This window comes from Hemibagrus wyckioides, linkage group LG07 (genome assembly GCF_019097595.1).
Source record: "Hemibagrus wyckioides isolate EC202008001 linkage group LG07, SWU_Hwy_1.0, whole genome shotgun sequence".
Lineage (NCBI taxonomy): Eukaryota > Metazoa > Chordata > Actinopteri > Siluriformes > Bagridae > Hemibagrus > Hemibagrus wyckioides.
The window spans coordinates 13,058,527-13,079,236 of record NC_080716.1 but is presented as its reverse complement, the minus strand read 5'-3'; the positions used below and the strand labels follow the sequence as shown (position 1 = coordinate 13,079,236).

General features: G+C 41.1%; 1 protein-coding gene across 7 annotated transcripts in view; it reads right to left on the bottom strand.

Annotated features, from left to right (window-relative positions):
* LOC131355833 (nuclear factor 1 B-type-like) overlaps positions 1 to 20,710 on the bottom strand; it is a 90,527-nt gene that overhangs the window by 54,497 nt on the left and 15,320 nt on the right. For all 7 annotated transcript variants that reach the window (XM_058394351.1, XM_058394352.1, XM_058394356.1 and 4 more), the window contains exon 2: positions 17,061 to 17,592. In XM_058394351.1, the coding sequence (XP_058250334.1) occupies positions 17,061 to 17,592 (532 nt within the window). The remainder of the gene's footprint in view (positions 1 to 17,060; positions 17,593 to 20,710) is intronic.

The window sequence follows — 20,710 nt, the reverse complement described above, 5'->3', positions numbered from 1 at the left end:
CTAGATATGGCTGTGAATCTCATTTGGTCACAATGCAGTGAGAGGAGATGGAGGAAGAACATGGCGTAACTGTGACCTCTTTCAAGCCCATGTGAAGAACAAAATAAAGACAGAAGCGCAGAAACACAAATCCACAAGGCAAATTTATGGCTGTGTCCCCTACCTTTAGTTCCCATCCTAATTTACTGGTAATGTGGAAAAACATTTCTACAACAAGAACGTCACCAACAACGTGTTTGTATATCATCAGTTTCAATAAAATAATAGATGATACTATTCAATGGTTCAGTAATAGAAATAGATTTGAAAGGGTGAGATATTTCCACTTGCAAATCTGGAAGATTTCTGTATTTACATACACATCTTTGTATCTTAAATATAATCCAGAGTTCCACCACATCCATAACTAAAGAACATATTCTCTTTCTATGCACACCTATATCACCTATTACATGACACGTCCTAATTGTGCTTGCCTCCTTGTACCATATTCAGGTTGCCTTTGTTTGGTTTAGCCCTTATCAGGAGTTGCTAGGCTAATCTCCCCTCACAAAGCCCTCCATTTTGTGTTCCTTTCTGCAGATAGTGTTACATGGAGCGCAGACAAACTCGCAGGGCTAGAGGGCTGTCGAGAAAGCCGGTGATGATTAGCACACTTCCTCTCTCCTCTACGTGCAGATCTCGACCAACCGACAGTTCGACGGTGAGGCTTGATGATGTCATACAATTTGTAAATTGGGCAATCCAATAAACTTAGTGACTGCCTAAGTGCTAGCATGTGGAGTGGATTCCATATCACGAGTTACATTTCTAATCTTTCTACGAATTGTTCCGTAATTATCACAAGCATTTCCTCGACTTGCATTCAAGGCCTTGTTGTTGCTTTTGTACCTGTACTTTTTATGACACACACAATAAGATAATTATGATAATTACGACTTTTGGATCTTTATCTTTCTTACTAATGCATGCTATTGGCTTTGCCGGTAAGAGCTTGTGGGACAATGTAGAGGCCCGGGGGTATTTACACTGAAGTGCTGTGGAATTATGATATGTTCCGTGTTGTTTATCACTTTCGATAAGGAACAGTGTGAGGGTTTGGAGTTCCCCTAAACAAAAAAAAAAAAAAAAGGACATTTGTTTGTGTGTGTGTGTGCCTGATGTGGGAATGGGTTCCGCTCTGGCAGGCCTCTTTACAGACAATATTTAGAGGTCCCCAGTGGCCCACGTGCATCTCACACACATACACACACAGACACACACACTCTTCCTGGACAGAGGGATATAAGCGCTGTAGGGGCCACACTGAGGGGGCCCTCCCCACCACGCGTGTCCTCATTGTTCTTCTCAGGAAAAAAAGAGGGAAAAATGAGGGAGGGAGAATTTTTCTTCTCATTTGCAGGAAAGGGAGGGGCAGAGCAGAGCAGAGTGCTCCTCATGTTCAGTGCAGGAGTGAGTGAGCAAGAGAGAGAGAGAGAGAGAGAGAGAGAGAGCTGACAGGATTCTTTCCTCCAACTCGAGCGATATACTCAATGTTTACACAGGTGTTTTACGAGCTCGGCCGATTGGGTCGCGTGTTCCGCAACATCGCACTATAAATACTCTATCACACAGACACGTACTGTACAGACACAGCTGTAGAGCCAAACCGCACAAAGCACAAACCACACAACTTAATGCACACCATTATGTTGAAACACTGACCTTTGAAAAAAAAAAAACACATACACAAATCACTGTTGCTTTCCAGGAAATAATTCTGTAGTTCCTGTGTAAAGCTATGTGATAACATTTAACAACTTCTTATCTTCATTGCTGGGGCCGTAAATGGAAACGTGCTCACAGGATGATTGTAATAATGCGACGGGACAGTTGGTATTGTTTATTACCTCGTTTCTATATTATACGGTTTGTTCGCCGTTACAGCTTTTAAGATTCGAAACACAAACTATTCAAATATTTTCAAAGCACTATGCACAATAAATCACACCTTGTTACCCATCTGGCCTTTGAACACCTTCTTACCGTCAAACCTTTAGCATAGATTTTAACCGTAGTTAAAGCTTCAGCGTGCAAGCTCACTATCAATGATTATCTCGCAGTCAATTTCTAACCAGATACAATATTGAAAAGGCATGAGGAAGAGATATTAGACATTAGACGCTTGGAATACGAAGCAGACCATCTTAGTGGTCATACTATGCTCTGAATGCTGAACTCACCAGGTTGCGGGCCATATAGGAGCCTTGTCCCTTAACAACACAGTGAGAAAGTGTGAAATGAGTAGTGCTACCAGTAGTATTCTGACCCAAAAAGCAGGACATAAAAATGACACGGAAACTAAACACAGGTGCAGAGGCATTTCCCATCTTTTAAAGAATTTGCATGAAACACATTTAAATGAAGAAGACTGGCCAATAAAATCTTCCCCAGCTTACAAAGTGAAAGTGTTTCAAGTGCCAAAGTTTCCACAATTTGAAAGGAGTGGCAAGCCTTCAACGGGGCTGCACGGCTTGGAGGGAGTGAGACGGGGATGAGGTGAGGTGTAGGTCTGGCAGAGATCAGCCACAAAGCTCTCGCCTCTCCTCCACCGAGCAGCCAAAACTACAGCTGTGAGTCGAGCATGCTGAGGTAATTGTTGTAAATGCTTCACTCTGACACAGATTACAGGAAAATAAAGCGTGCATGCCAAGCACAACACATCATTTCAACGTCAGTTGGAGTTTGTGTGAACGAAAGTGCGTGCCTTTGTGTATGAGAGAGAGAGAGAGAGAGAGAGAGAGAGAGAGAGAGAGCGACAGGCTGCCTGAAAAAGAGAGGGACTTCAAACTTCGACAGCGTTTGTTCAACCACATTCTCTGGAAAGAATGTCAGGAGGAACAAACACTCCACTGTTCCCTTACTCTATAGACAGGAAACAGGATTTATACACAAACAAACCATACATTAGCTACAGTCTAACTATCAAAGGATACATATATGTGTGTGTATATATATGTGTGATAGGAGGGGGCAGGCACACGCTGGGCAGGCAGGGTCTTCTGAGGTGAATTAAAAGTATTTAGGTCATTAGAGCTGCAACGTTAGAGCCGAGTGAGCTACAGCCGGAGGGAAACAGAGCAGGAGGCCCCGAGCAGGGGAGGCTACCATGTCCTGTATATATCCTGAACCAGGCTGAGCACACACTCACACGCCCCTGCACCTAACACCTCCGTTGCTTCTCGATAGCACACACCATAAATATGACTGTTACAGCCCTAATGATCCGCATTTAATGCAAAGGGCTTTAACACCTCAACACATGCTGAAAAATACAGGTATAACACTTCCTCTGATCGCTATACACTGAAGTCCTACAGGTATAATGAATAATATTTGACATCTGGAAGTAAGTCACTTATTACTGACTCAACAGGTCTAAGTTCACTCGCTGTCGACTCAGGAATTTGCCTACAGTATTGTATTTATGTTTATAGAAATTAATAACACTTTCGAGAGCTGAAGGACAAAAAAAATCATTACAAACAGCACTACTGATTAATACTTGGTTTTAGTTGTAATTGAAATGCTGTTGGTTTGACGTGTTGTGTCTGTGCCTCTGAATCGCTGCTGTCTGGATCTTTTTCTTCGCAGTAGCTCGGCCTGTCCTTTATCTCTCCCACCTCATTCCCCACCTTAACATGCACTATAAACACTCTTTATGAAGACATACTGCCTTATACAAACACAGTCAGGTTCTATTGAGGTCTTTGAGCCAGGAACCAAACAATAGCAAGCCTAAGTGTCCATCTGCAGCCGTGTGTGTGTGTGTGTGTGCGTGTGTGTGTGTGTGTGTGTGTGTGTGTGAGTATGTGTTCCTCACAGGCGGTGTGTGTAAAATCCAATTATCAAGGCCATGGCATTAACATTCCTGCAGTCTGGCAGGTGACGGCGATGTCCTTTCAGTGCATAGTAGCACTGCGGCCTGACCAAGAGCAGCAATGAAGACACAGACACTGGAGGCGTGGGTCCCTCGGGAGTGCGTTCACAAACACTAGACCATTCTTAAAGGTTTTAAAGCCTTTTTTTTTTTTCAGTGGGGGTATAGGACACTGTCTGAAGTTGCATGACAGCTAAATGGTGAGAACATGTTCCTGATATAAGAGGACGTTCAGTTAACATCTACAGTTCTGTATAAGAGATTATGCTACTAAATTATTGATTACATTTGACGCTATTTACATGTGCAAGCAAGTTTAAACAGTTTATAAATTAATTTATGAGTCAACTGTAGAGAGCATTAGAGAGCATTAGCTGTGCAAACAGTTTGCTAGAACTAATACAATAATACTGAGTGGGATATATTAGACAGCAAGTGAACAATCAGCTCTCAAAGTTGATGTGCTGGAAGCAAAAAACATGGACAAGTGTAGGGATCTGAGTGACTTTGACAAGGGTCAATGTTTAGGAATGGTTTAAGGAACATCAAGGTGTTGACCTCCAAATTCTGATTGAGAATCTGTGGGATGTGCCGGACAAACAATCTGATCCATGGAGGCTGCTCCTTACTACTTACAGGACTTAAAGGACCTGTTGCTAAAGTCTTGGCACCAGATACCACAGTACATGTTCAGAGGTCTTGTGGAGTCCATACCTCGATGTGTCAGAGCTGCATTTGGACCTACACAATATTAGGCAGGTGGTTTTAATGTTATGGCTGATTGGTGTATATAAACTAACACTACTTTTTTTCTATAATGTAACATAGAAAAGAATACCAATAAAATAGCAGTAAAATTCTCTCCAGTGGTTTATGTGTTGACATGACCCCTTCTTTTATTAATCATGAAAGCTGCACATAGGCACGTATGCTAACAGTGATCTGATCTGCTTGGTAGATGCCAGACGAGCAAAGTTGCAGCATGATTGCCGCTGGCCCATGTGATTATGCAGGTGGAGAGGATCTCTTACTGTATGTGTGTGTGTGTGTGTGTGTGTGTGCACTCTACAGCAATAGCTGATCCAGGACCTGTGACTTCCTTTAAGTGCCAGCCTTAGCAACCACCAGCCAAACCACACAACTAGCGCTCTATCTGAAACCACAAAACTCTAAAAAAAAATCCTTTTCCTTCTCTGGCAAAACTTCACCCACATAAACAAAATGGATGTGCATAGAAAACACTGTATCTTTTTTTAAGTATACCAAAAGAAAGGTAATAGAAAAAAAATGAGTGAAAAGAGGCTATGAGGCATGCCAAGTGGTCCTCACGTTACCTAAACTTTCTTAAGGGCACGGCAGATCCTCTTACCCCTACTTCCCTCCTTCTAGACAGATTTTATTTCATCATTTGATTAATCCTTATTAAAAGGGGAAAAAAAATACAGTGGTTATAATACAGGTCCTCTATTCTCTTCCCTGTCATAGGATCTCACTGATAGTGTATCACCTGATCCAAGTGGGTTTTTTATTCCAGAATGTACATCTGTAAACCAAAATATCACAAAAACTAGAAGGTGGTTAAATAAGAGCCAAAACAAAAACATATGGCATTATATATTGCTTTTGGTATTAAAAGAGGTTCTCTGCTGAGAAAGTGTTTCTAGTCTTTAAAAAACACTCATACAGTAGGTAATGGACTAATCTTGCCTAGTGTGTGTGACTGTGTTGTAAATTGACCGAGTAATCATTACTCTTGCCAGTGTTGGTTAGGACTACCTCAGATTCTTTCCAAGTCTTGTGCTGTTCTTTCTCTCTCTCTCTCTCTCTCTCTCTCTCTCTCTCACTCTGATGTTCTGGGCAGGAACTCTGTGGCTTTGTCCACGAGCTGAGATTCACAGCCAGAGGGGCTAAGCTTAATCATTCTTGGATGCAATGGAAACAAATCCTAGCTTTTTTTCCCATTCAGAAGCTTCCATTCATTCATGCTTGCTGGCACTTCCCCTGCCACCTCATGCCTGGCACACAACACCACTTTTCTTTACCACATACGCTTTATTAAATCTTCACTCTCTCGTATGCAGTGATGATTGTACTAGGCTTAAGGAGAATCGTCCAAATTGCAAGCCATATCCTGCTCCTTCTAATGGACTTGTCCCAGTGTTTTATTCTTGATTTTCTCTGGCTTCTCTGGGCATATATATTTACCCCCATTTTTTTTCCAGCCACGTTATGCAAATCTGCGTGAAGTAATGGAGTTGAGGCATAGATAAGTGAAGCATACGGCCCAAGAAATGGGAGGCCATTAGTCTCATGAAGAGTGTGTATTCATTTGAGTGGAGTCCAGCTGACAGTGACCACTGCAACATGCACTTCATCATTACAAACCCAGTGGGAATGTAGCCCCTGACAGGCCACTTCCCTCTACACATACATCCTAGCCAGCCACTGCAATGTGTTTCTGGGTGTGCACACACACACACACACACATATTTATACTGTATTTGCTGTAAAACTTTGCCTCTCTCTTGCTCGGCCAGCGGGAGTAGGAGCAGGTTGGCTGGTTGTGGATTACAGTCCGACAGTGGCCCATTGTTAATTGGGCGCCATGTGTGAAAGAACAGAGAGATTAGTTTGTACAGCTGCTGCCATTTGTCATAACTGCCCTTAACAAGACACACATGGTGAGCCTGGTTTGAGCCTCTCCAGCGTCAAGCTCCTGCTTTCACACTGCCAGATACTTTAGCATAAGCAGATGAAGATGTTTTAATAAAAACAAACTGCTCTGATTCCTCTTCCTACCCTCAATCCCCTCATCCCCAAACACCAAGCACTCTCTGTGTTTCATTTGTTCAGTGTTTTAGGGCTGTAAGGCTAAAGGCCGCTGTGCACACGCTGTTTAATCAAGGACAGACAAGTTCACATGGCAAATTTTCTAAACAAACATGTGCTACTCTGTGGCAACTTGCACGCGCGGTCTGAAAATACTATTTTGCAACAAGGCAGCATTTTTAAAATAAACTGAGTTTTTTTTTTTTTTTTAATACTTGATCAATTATAAAAATGTTTTTATCGGAATATAAGTGATCTTTATATTGTATAACAAAATTATAATGCAAAGAACAGATTAGTTACTGGGTTTTTTTTTGTTTGCTAAAGAATCCACCTTTAAATATCATGTATTTTCTTTTCCTCTAAACTTGCACACAACTTTAAACCTGTCTTTGGAACTAGCGCTTGCACGTTTCAAGAATCTGTAACATATAGTTGCATGCTCTTGCACCGTGAAACCGTGTGGGTTACAGTTCCACATTAGACACACATCTGAAATATTTCAAACGTGGTACTATTTTTTTTTTTTTTCAGATGACTGGACAACCATGTACACCAGCCTGCATGCATTTATTATCATCCGTTGAACAAATCAAAGTCATCCATTTAGGTCTGCATAGGCATTCATTCAGGTTTTTTTTTTTTTGGCTCTTTCTTGATAAAGAAAAAAATATAAAACATATTTACAATAGTTACGAAAAATTATTTTATTTAAAATATATAATATGATATTTGAAAAAAACCTTTTTAATACATTTTAACACACTAAGTCATGGCTCTAATGCTAGCACACACAACGTAACAGCCTAGCAAGTAATCTGCAATGAATTTCCCTCTCTGTCTAAGTGAATATCTGAGACTCGCCAGACAGATAACGCTGTCTTGACCTTAACTTGAGCCACAATCAGCATTTTCAGGCCACATCTCTTCCAATTAGGCCTAAGTGCATTAAAATGTGACAGCGCTCTAAGGTTAGTGATAAAGGCTAATCTGTCAGGCGGCTTTTAGTCAAGGGGCCTGATCCCAATCTATGGCTTTTCAGCTATCTGCTATAGAGGAAGAACACAGTACGAGTCCCTCTAGACTAGTCTAGACTTCAGTCTAGACTTCTATTTTTCTCAGTTTTCTTTCGATAAAGCTATCTGCGAACGTCTCCTTTCTCACTACACACAATAGTTGAGTGTTTCTAGATTTCACACCTCTATCCTTAAAAAAGGCAATCTTGTTCACAGCAGCTAGCCTTTCTCCAGCTCTCCCAGGAGCGTTCACACACACACGCACACACACACACACGTTTTGGGTTTAAGGTTTAGCAAGAGAGTACATGATAGTGAATATAAGGGAAAGGGTAACTCTACACAGACTCTGTTTAGTAAAACAATGGTGAACTTTCCTCTAATCCCTCTTCACCCGGGATCAAAGGTTCACCGTCTGTTTCGACATTAAGGTGACATTGTTCTGGAGCACTGCACTAACGCTACAATCTACACAATCATGCAGACTCGTTAGGATATATTGATGAATTCTAGGAAGTCCCGTGTAGCAGGTCAAGTTTGAGGTGTGTTGTGATCGAGGAGGAATGAGGTTAAGGGTGCTCAGAGAGAAAGTGGACATCCATTTCCATTTCCAACCTGCTGCAAAGCCCAATTCATCCTTTACAGATGATCCCAGCTTCCATCCCAACACCCAGAGTTAACCAAACCTACTAATCAGGGTTTTAGCTGTAAAATACTGATTACATTGCCTCGCCAATATGGACACAAAAAGAAGGATAGGCTTTAATCACTTAACCAGCATTCACATAGAGGTATCACCGCTTTCCCTAGAAATGCAACTTTAATTATTCCATGTTGTTAGGTTATTATTTTGGGAGAGACGCATAATGTAATTGCAGGTTTCGGGTCTGTGCACATGTAACCATCCTAATTACAATCTTCCATGGATTAAGGGACGCGAATTTAAATGTGTAGCCTCAAAAATACACTCACACTACAGACAGATGCTGTGGTTACCCAGAGTGCATGTCTGATTTTGTCTAAATGCAGGCTTCGGGAAGCAAAGCGAGTGCGTGTGTTTTTGTGTGGGTGTGGTTGTGCATATGGGCGGGTTTAGGCTCTGTTAAAAGACACAGAGGCACATGGAGGGAAGAATGGAGGGGGATATAGAAGTTAGATTCCTATGCCAAGTAGAAAGGCAGGCCAATTTGAGAAGAATTCCAGTAATCTGGAAACAACATGTATATCCTTTCAGCGTGGGCACTCGTAACAAGGGCCCTGCGCAGCCGCCAAGGCCAGCTTTCATTAGCAGCTCCGTTACAGAGAGCTGTTACCAGAGAGCTGGCTTTAATCACAGCCAATCGAGCGCTCATTCCTCACTGCCCTGTGTTTAACACACCGACCACTCAGAAGGTGCTCTATCACCAGAATAAGAGCTATAGACTTCTCAAGAAGCATAAAACCTAGAGAGGCAGAAAATGGTTTGAAATCACATTTACTTTGAACACTTATGTGAAAATAAACTTTTTTGGTGAAACTTTTATATGAATATATTGCCTCTTGTAGGCTCAGTAAACACAGAAGTACTTCCTTTCGTATAAGCCATTAACCACCACTGTGGAGGGGGACATGATAAAGGCTTTCAATACTGAACATGGGCACAACAAAAATAGGTGTAAATAAAATTTGTTGGCTTCTTAAAGAGTTCAAATTGAAGCATAGACAGTCAGGAGGTTCTGTAATGGGTTAACTAAGTATTGGATAGTCAGGAGACAAGGAAGCATACTCGACTGCTAGCCAACACTGTAGTCCAAGGTATTACAGTTTCTGTTCCCTTCCGTTTCTTTTCTCACATACTCTTTCTTTTCCCTGTTTTCCCAGATTTGGGGAAAATCTGTCTTTGCAAAATGAAAACAGGATGTGATTATCACAGGGGAAAGACTTTTAAATCTGTCATCCTTGAGATTACAGAAGGTTGGGTTTTGTGTTCATCTTGCAGGACATCAACAGGAGACATGGGTCAGCTATTGAGCTGCAACCCAAGTGAGAAACCATTCCCAAAGACCTAAAGTATTTTCATAATGACCAATACAACAAAGTTCTTGAGTGAAATATGACTATTTCCTATATCCTCTTGGACGTTGTTCTGGAAGAAGCTCCATTACACTTCCTTTCCATTCACTACCAAGTTGTTTAAGGATCACACAAATGAGGTATTGTAACTGTACAAGACGATATTTTCATGTCATCAGGAATACAGCCAGATTTAGAACAATACAGTAAAGGTTTAAAAAAGAACTGGGCATCCCTGGCCACGTATTAAACAAATGCTCGCCACATAAAGTGCCAGTCTCTTGGTCAGCTATAACTCTGTGTTTTATAGCTTTGCATTACTTGGCCCCCTTCAGACAGACTTAGGGCCGTCCCAGTCACGGCTGCCCTCCCTTCATCTGTGCGTTTAACTCTGAGCCGTCTGTCTCAGCAGTGGGAGGTACTGTACCAGACCAGACAAAAGAGGAGGCGGCCATCACTCTGAGGCCTGTCTGCCATGAAAAGACTTTTGCTATGGGCGGAGGGGGGAAAAGTCACAGTCTCCCTTAGCAACCTCCTCGATTGTCTCTGGCCCTCGCTGGCAGCCATTCATTCGCTGTCCCCCTCGTGAAGAATGCCTGTTGGCGTGGAGACGTGCAAGACACCAGTCATCCCACAATGGAGGAATTCAGACCTTTTCTCTCTGTCTCTCTGTCTGAGTCTACCTGCATTTGATATATCTCTCTCACACTCACTCTCCGTCAGTTTTTTGCTTTCTCCAACTCCAAAGTCTTTATAATTTCTGGGAACCCCCTTTCTGGTAGCTCGTCTCCCTTCTCTCGCTGAACTCTTTCGTCTCTGTGGCCACGATTATAAGTGTGTGATAAGGATGTCTGGAAGAGAGGAAAGCTGTGTCAAGGCAGCTGGTGACAGTAAAAGTTGTTGTGGTGGTGCTGGTGGGACAAGACCCAGACACCCCGTACAGTGAGCTATAGAAAAGGACGATGAACCCATCAGTCTTCCTCTGAGGGAGGCGTGGGAGGCAAGGGAAGGAGAGAGGGGCTCTGGTGATGCTCTTTGCTCAACAGGGCCCTGGAGAGCAGCAGAGCGTTTCGGGTTCTGCACAGATGACGTGGGACTCCAGGAAAGCGAATGCTGAAAATACAAGATAAGCTCATGGAAAAAAAAGTGAAGAGGCAAAGTAGAGATGCTTCTATGTGACCCCTGCAATACAAGTACATTTTCAGACATATTTTCCCATTCTCGCTAATTCTGGCACAGACTGAGGGTCAACAGTGATTAAGAGCTCGAAGCTCCTTTGATGAATCATTCCAAAATAAATTTCTGTCTCTCAACAGCACATGTACATACACCCAAGTCTTAAAATGCCATGTATAAGTAATGGTAGTGTTGCCATGGAGAGTGCTGAGTGAAAAAGGACTGGGGGTTATAGAGATCTTACAGTTGAAGTACAACACAGAGAACTGCAAAATGATACAACACACACACACACACACACACACACGCCATCATGAAACCTACTTACAACATCCAGCTCTGCATACTGACCATGGGGAGTGGTGCTGAGTGAAAACAGAGACAAAAAACAGAACACAAAAGACAAGTACCCAGAACTAGGGTTAAGGTTAAAGTGTACTATAGGCAAAAGGCATGCGGAAAATTCATACAAAGCATACAATTTAAGCAGACACACTTCTACAGAGTGTAGAAGCTACAGTAAGCAGGAAGGAAAAAGAAAAAAAGAAAAAAAAAACAAGACACACCAGACAGACAAGAGAAGAGAAGAGAAGAGAAGCGAAGGAATGAACAGTTCTCTGTGGCAGTGTGTGGAGTAACAGTATACCACTGAATTGAAGCAACAGCGAAGCAGAAAGTCAGCCAGCCAAGGAGGGAGAAGAGAGAAGAGGGGGATATACATGGAGGGGAGGGAAATCAATAAAGAAGGCCAGAGAGCTGGAAGGAGCTCTAAATGGATTAGACTAAGGGAATGTGTTCGATAGGTTATGGCTTTACGTGAGGTAGTCACAGCAGGCTGCGCAGAATACTAATCAGCTCTCCAGCCCTGTTCGAGGCAAAGGCCTTACTGCCTGCTCAGCACAAACACAAATCTTCCCCAAATGACCTTCAGCTTCTCAGCAGCACTTATTCCAGTCTGGGATGGTGCTGGATCAGAAGTTGGATCAGAAAAGCGATCGAACTGAAATTCTGTATGCAACAGATTTCAAAATCTACCTTGCCAAGTTTGCAATACTACACCCGCTCTACTAACATATCCGAACTTGCTTGTGTCTTCTGCAGCTTTTGCTTCGTTCTAATTCTAAAATTAGCGAAAAGGACCAGAAATGACTAAATTGCTGACCTAATTGAGTGAACTGTCAATACGCTCAGGCATCGGCACGTTTTCTTTTTTTTTCTTTTTTTTGCCCTTGAGATAAAGTTAAGACGTATTGTGTTGCTATAGCATTTTTTCTCTCGTGCTCAGACAAGCACTAACTCAAAAAAAAAACGAACAAAGCTCAGGTTTATAGCAAAGCTCTCTTTTCATAGCAATCCCTTTCAGAGAGTGAGACTCCAGCAAATCTGGAGCAAAGCAAGAAATGTATGTTTTTGCTGAAACAAGTTTTTTTTTTTTTTTTAAATCGTGAAACCTCAAAAAAAAAGTGCACACACAAGACCTGCGGGCTGCTGAGATTACCATTTGGACTGAAGTTGTAGCAGCAAATCCCCCCTCCCTTTCTCCCTTTATGTTTAATGTGGCGGTACACCAGTGTACTAAAACATCAAACAGAAGCTATTGCCTTTCATTTCCACAACTGAAACCAAGTCGTGCGTTTTTTGCTCCAAACTCAGTGGTGGGACACACAGAGTGGGAGAGAAGTAAGGAGCCATCTGTATTGGTTTTAGGACCAAGTCAGTAGCTGCAGGCCTACAAATGGATCGACCACACGCTTTCTCTCTGTCTCTCGCTCCGAAACAGATAGCCTTACAACCACCACAGCCACAACGGCTCACTGGAAACAATTAGCTAACAAACAAATAAATAGCTAAACAAAAACAAATGCCACTGAGTCGAAGGCGTCCCTTATGCTCGTGCGCTCGTAACGGTTTTCGACACAAGCCGCTGTCGGTGCTCCAAAGTCCAAACCGTCTCTGCTTCTGTGGATTGGGGTGGTGTGTGTGTGTGTGTGTGAGAGAGAGAGAGAGAGAGAGAGAGAGAGAGAGAGAAAGAGAGAGAGACAGACAGACAGACAGAGAGACAGACAGATAGACAGAGAGAGAGAGAGAGAGAGAGAGAGAGAGAGTGTGTGTGTGTGTGTGTGTGTGTGTCTGTGTGTGGATCTGGGCAGCTGTCCCTTTGGACCAGATTCTGAGTGTGGTGTACAATTGGCATTATAGGTCTGGAACAGACCCAGATAAACTACTGCTACAAGTGGAAATGAGAGAGAGAGAGAGAGAGAGAGAGAGGGAGAGGGAGAGTGGAGATGAAGTACTTAGTCACTGGCAGAGGTGGTGACCTGGAAGTCAGTGTGGGTAGACCTGACTCTACCACAGACTCAGCCAACTGGAAAACTAGGCCAGCTGTAACACTTCCCTGAAAGAGCTAAATACATGCTCCACACCACCATCACCACACACACACACACACACACACAAGGTGTACAAAGGAGTGTTACAAGCATCTGGCTCTAGACGAGGAGGTGGACATCGCTCTGCTGACCCACACGCGTAGAGGTCACGGGAGGCATGGGGAGGCTCTAGGTGCACCCTCAATCCCTCCACACAATCCTCTTCAAACCCCTAGTCTGCCCCCACATGCGCCGGCCTCCTCTGTGTTTTCACAGAGCCGTTGTGCTCGATTTAACTTCACAGGACACCCACAGCATCTTTTAGCCGAGGTCCTGACACAGAGGCCAAAAGCTAAGTTGCCTGCTCGTAAAACAGGCATCCACAACATGGTCAAGCAAATAATAAATAATCTGCCACCTGGACAGTACACCGAGAAAATGCTTGCAGCTTTAAAGAAGAAAAAAAAAGAAGAATATGAAAATTGTATTATGGAAATTAGTCATTTAGTGCAGTGCTGATTATTTATCAGTTCCAGAAAAATATAAAAGAAGCACAGTAAATATTTTACAGACTTTGACAACACAGAAAAAAAGAAATTTATTCTTCCAAAATTATTAGCCCTAAAAGAAAAATGTATTTAAAATAACTGTTTAAAAAATATATAAGTAAAGTCATACATCGATCTGAGTTTATGAAACACGTTTTTATGACGTCTCATTTTATAAATCATGTATTCAAGCAAAACGAAAATAGATATCTGTAACTGCACAGTGCAAGAAAATTGTAAATATTTATTAAAAAATTAAAAGCAAAAAATTGTATCCAAGTAAAGTAAATGCAAATTTTGCGTTCTGCTTATATCTGATAAAAGAAAAAAAAATGAGTCGATCTTATTTTATAGAATTAGCTCAATATTTTTTCAAATATAAATTCCCTGATTCTGTGCTGTATTTTGTTTATTTTCTGTGCTTTTTTTCTCATTCTTTATTATTTTTTTTTGTGGTCAGTAAACGAAAGCTAAATATTAGTGCACTTCCTTTTTCCATGCAGCGTTGTTATGAGTTTTGAGATGAAGTCGGTGTGAAATGTTGCTCGCTTCACACGTCCTGACTTGACTTGTAGGACAAGTAAAGGAACAGCTCGTTGAAATTTTTGAAAGATGATCACATGCTTTAATAGCATTGCGCGGGTCTTCGCTAAGCTGGAAAATGGTTTTGGATGAATACGTTGTATGTCTGTGAGGATGGACCTGAGCCAAAATCATGAAACGTACATTCGACTCCATTTCACTTTCTTTAAACTGTTGTTTTCTGGTTCGTTTTTTTTTTTTTCAGATTCATGCTGACACACAGATTTTTTTCTAAATGTTTCAGAGCAGATAAAGCTGGTGGTGTAAGGGCAGTAATTTTCTGAAGGAAGGAGACTGAACACACACATGCTGCGCACTGAGACTGCCACAATGGCTACACTGGGCTCAGTGAGGCACAGAGGCTGGACATGGCATGATGCCTGCCGCCTAGCGTACCAGTCCTTCCTGCTATTCTCCTTACCCCTACACTGAACTGCCCATTCACCATGGTACTGCAACACAGTCCAGCTAGCTTAGTGTGATTCACAAAAACCGAGGGCATGATGCCCGGTGTTTCCTCCTGTGCCATGTGGCTCAGGCTAATGTAAAAACTACCGCTGTGCACTTACTAGCAGAAGCATCGGGCATAACAGTGGCACATAATGCCAGGCTTAACTAGTTGTGGTAACAAGTTTATGTTACGCGGTAAGCCGCTTGCCATGTGTTTAGTCCCTAGTTTTATTTTCAAACAATACGACAAAAACCAAAATCCACAGCTGCTATGCTACAAAAGTGTCATTCAGTTAAGCCAATGATTTACAAACACAAACATCAAATTCTGTTTGAGATGCACTTTTTTTTGTAATATTGTTCGTTTAAAATGCGTCATGTTGAATTATACAAAAGAAATCGTGACGGCGGCCATTCTGTTGGTGTCAAAAACTTTCCTCTATGCCCACTGCATTGCAGATGCCAGCTAACGAATCAAAGGCATGCAAGCAGACAAAGAGGATTTGATGCCAACCGCCATTCCTCCATCACTGGCACTCTCCATGCCACTCTCCTAGCACAACACAAACAAAATGGCCGCCTTGGATATGCTGCTACAGTGTGGGGGCATAATTTAGAGATGGGCACAGGGTCCAGAGGGCAAAACATGCTCCTGTAATGTATTAAACCCCTAAACAGACATAGTTATTCACTCACCGCTTTTAGTTTATAGTTGACAGTCTCTCACCATCATGTTACAAAAAATATAAAAAAAGTAATAAACAGTCTATAGAAAGAAAATATTAATTAAAAGAGTTTTAGGGTTATTTTATATTCATTAAAAATGTGTTTTCCCCCTCAAATAAAGTTCACAATTTTGGCTTATATCAGAAAACTTTCTAAGATTTTACCAAAAAATTCAAAGAACACTTCATGATTATTTACAGTATTGAATTTCCCTGTGTCATGCTGGATGCTGTTAAAACTGTACAATAAAAATAAAGATACTAATTTTATCACAATAGTGTTAAACTGTTCTAATCTCTCGGTTCAAACCAATATAAGAGATTTAGGCCGCGGCTGAGTGTCAACGGTCGGATGCACGTCGTCCTACAAAGACACAAAAGAGAGGGTGATGCCAACCCTGGTGCCAGTAGCAACCATTATTGTCCCTCCGCTATGCCTTCTGCTTAGCCTGGCACTTCGTTCGTACAAAATGGAGGCGCTAAGCCTGGCAATAACCCACCTCCTTCTCGCACAACCATTCAAACACATGCAGGCTGACGTATTCTACAATAAAACACAAACAATATTTTGGCATCTAATATAATAGGGAAAGATTTGTATAAATGATTGGATTATGGCAGATTTTATTAGCATTAAGGATTTTTGATAGGGAAAGAGGGAGACCTTTAAGGCCAGTTAAATTAGGAATTAGGTTTATAGTAGGAATCGGGACTGTTTTATATATATATATATATATATATATATATATATATATATATATATATATATATATATATATATATATATACATATACATATATATATAATGCAATATATTCTTTATTTTAAATATTTAAGGCTCTCTATATGTTTATATATTTTTTCTATATTCTGTATGCTTTTTCTGTATTCTGCTATTAAGTAACTAATCCCTAAAAATTAAGTCAAAGGTTGAAATAATTTTTTCATTAAAAAAAAAATAAAACATTTAATATTTTTAAAATGTAATGTGTTGCGTTTATTCTACTAACTAACTTCTTATTCTAGGGCATTTCCATTAATCTTTACAGTGTAGTGACTGTCATGAAAGTACACTAATACAAATTCCATACAAAGATCTTTAGCTTCTTACATTTAAAGCTTTGATATTACAATATAATCAGTGCAACTAACGGGTCTATTTGATAGATATGTGGAAAATGTAATGGAGAGAAACAACAAAACAACAAAATATAACTGATTTTTTGGATGATTTGATGTTGAGTAGAATCACAATAAATAGTTAATGAAGTTATGTTTAAGAGGCCCGAGTTACTCAAGCCTCAGTATCTCAGAGGCAAAGCGCACAGCCTGAAACATTGACAGTAACATCTCCCTCCCACCAGCCCATTTTCCACTCTTTCAGTGCACTTACCTTGATCCTGGACATAGTAGGCCAGGAAGAGGTCAAGCTCCTTCACTGACACGGTGATGTGGTGTGGCTGGACACAGAGTGCCTGATTGGTGCAGTGGGGCGATTTGACTAAGCGCTCTCCGTCCGTGCTCTCCAGCGGGATGCCTTTGAACAGGATCACCATCACAAGGTCCAGGCGCCACACTTTATCCGCCTGGCGGAGACAGTCGATGCGTCGGATTTTGCCCTTCTGGTCAGGGTTGGAAAGCACGCAGCACGGGTGCTTCTTGCCTGTCACGCTGAGCACAAAGTCCTCACGGTACTCCTGCCGGATGTCCTTGCGCAGCTTGGCCAGCAGGCGTGATGCCCACTTCTGCTTGATCTCGGGTTTCTCGCTCAGCAGCTCGTCTTTTACGGCGCGTTCCTCGTCCTTGGACATGCGTTTCTCGTGCTTCTTGAAGTACTTGCGCTTGCGGGCCTGCAGGTTGAACCAAGTGTAGGCGATGGAGCGCACATGAGGAAGGAGTGCCTCGATAAATGGATGGAACTCGTCCTGGGAGAAGAGCAAAGGAGAAAGAAAAAAAATGACAAGGAAGTCAGTGAACAGGAGTAGATGTGACCTTTTTGGCATAGGATTCCTGATCAAGCAGCCAAGTGAGCATTTGGTCCAAAAACAAAACCGAAAAAAAAAAAAAAAAACTTACCTCTCCGAAAACAAAACAAACAAAACTGACTGTTTAGAAAGCACAAGACAACGAGATGAAATTAATCACTTGACAGTCGTTCAGATCGCAAAACCACAAAAGCCCTTAAAACAATTACGCATACTGAGCAACTACAAACACAACGCACAGAGATGCATTACATACACTCTGAACACTGTCTTATATACTGTGTTTTACAAAATACACAAGCCATTCTTTTTTAACCTGAGCAATTTAGAAAATTTAAATATAAATAAACCGCAATGAAAGAAGGGTTCATCTACCATTTTCTGCTGAGTTTACAGCAACGCTGGCCTGTATGGTGCTGCAGGTGTTGCAGGCACACAGGACGAGGATACCACTGTTTATCACGTTGGTTCTCGCCGTGCCAACATACAACAGACAGTTAGATGAGCAGCACTCATGCTTTCCCCTGCCTCTCTCTCTCTCTCTCTCTCTCTCTCTCTCTCTCTCTCTCTCTCTCCACTATCAGAGCTGTGTGTGCTTGCACACCAGGACATGTGTCCCTCACACGTACAGCTCTCTTATCAAACAATCCTGCATTCCTGCAGCAGTACTGCCTCATGGCCCTGCAGCAGCCCACACGACCCTCTCTAACAAAGCATGCAAAAACACAATCTATTGACCGTCAATGATAATAAAAAATAAAATAATGATAGCAAAAAACATTTTCTATTCCAAATGCAAAAAAACACATACGCAAAGACACTAAGACTGGAAATGAATTATTTAAAAAAAAAAGTTTTACATTTCCAGCTATGTGTCTGCTTTGCCATTGGGACGTTTTGTGGTGCAGGGGGGGTCACTTAAGTTGTTAGCCGAAATGAGCAGCAATTATTCCCAGCCCCTCTTAAAATCAAACCAAGATGGACAATGAAAATGGCATCTTGGCTCAATCCTGACATTCCTTCTGCTCCAAAGCTCTGTAAGTGCCATTAAAAAAAGTCTGCTGCCAAGTAAGCAGTAACACCTACAGGCTCAATTCACAAGCGTCTTACACACTACAGGCCTATTCGGGTTTCTCTACTGCAACATGTTAGTTGTACTGTGCAATGCGCTACGCCAAATAAGCTGCCAGGATTAAAGGCAATTCAGTAACATATGGACAGTGTTTCACTTTTTTTTTTTTTTACCAAAATCAATAAAACATAGGCGACAATCTATCTTACCTCTAATACATTACAACACAATATTTTAAAATGAATGAAACTACATAATTACTAGTCTTCAAATATATTGAATTAAATAATATTAGATGTTAGATAAGACATTTTAAGAAGAGGAATTAGTTGAAATACAAAGTTTGGGAATTTCAAGAATCTCTGAAAAGTATAACAGACCTTTATTTTTCTGAAAAAAAAAAGGATTGAGCATTTCTTTTCTTGCTCCTAAACTCCATTAAAAGCTGAATGGGTGCAGGAAGAGTTAAACCACAGATTATTCTTTATTTATGCAGGCAGCTTACTGCTCTATGGGAAACCGCAACCAGCACTGAACTCCCCTGTCTGCCCCTTACAACGTATCCCTCACACACACCACACCAACATGTAACCACCGCTCACAAACTACACAACTCAGCAACAAAACTGCACAACTAACTATTATAAACATTGTAGTCTGCTACTGTTACACATGGGGAATTTCAGTGTAGTTAATAAATGTGGCAGTGGTGTGTTAATTTGTCTTTAAAAAAAAAAAAAAAAAAACAGAAAATAAAATAAATAAGAAAATAAAAAATCTATATGGCCACACTACAAGGTTATTAAATTATTTTGTAGAATGCATTGTAATTAGTTTTAGTATATACGCTTTTTACAATCAATACTAATCAGTTTCAACGTTACAGTTTATATCAATCCTTGAGCCAAATGCAGCCTATTTTAGTACACGAATTACTTTGGCCTTAAAATTTTCTTTATCCCAAAATTCTATATCCGCATACAGAACTCTTTCAAATTAAACATAATGCCTTTGTTATGATAATCGAGAGCATGTGATGTATGCAAAAGAAAAATATTTGTCTTAAGGATTTTACACAGGTCCTGCGGCAGAGAAAATAGCTGCACAATGTACAGTTCGAGGTATAAATGCAATAAATAATTCTAATTTATAATGTGCATTTTAATTCACCTAAAAATAGTCAGTGCAACTTTTAAGTCACAAAGTAGTGAAAGGAAATTTTTTACTAAGACTTTAAATCCACAGACATTAAAATGTACTCCATATGATCTTACTCAAAGATACTTTACTTAATGATAACTCTGCAATAATTCCAGATATAATTATATGACAGAAAGATCCACTATATCATTATGCCGTTATTATAAGGATAATTCCTTTAATTGGCTGGTGGTTAAAGGACTTTCTCCTTGTAACTTTCAGTTTAGTAATAAATTGATGTAGTTATACATTAAGCATGCAGGTATAAATATTCGACAGCTGGTTATAGTTTGTTTTCGGATTTTTTTAAAGCATGTTATTATGCAATATCCAATATAATGTAAAGTCTAGGGCTAGAGTAAACTACATTAAGACTAATCCATGTGTCGGCTGTGTGTGAAGTTCGTCTTTGCGCCAGGTTCAGCCCTCCTTTGTACTAAACCATATCTCAGTCAATCACTCGGTGGTGCCAAGCAAAATATAAACAGTAAAATTGTGTCAGCCAAAGCCGGAGGACTCGGTCCAACCGCTCAATCGGCCTTATCGCTGTTTTCATCTTAATTCACTCGGCTAGTGGCTCTGCGTTTAAACTCTCTGCGCGCTTCTGGACAAGTACACTAGAAGTAAAAAGAAAACAGAGAGGCGTCAAAAAGCACCGAGTCAAACCTAAAGCGCTTCTTTCACTTCGCTTTGAGCTCGGTTTCTGACTGTTCTGCGTGCTTAACATCACAAATCTTACATCTGCAAATCTACAGCCTTGTGCGGCGGCCGGCGTGAGATTTATGG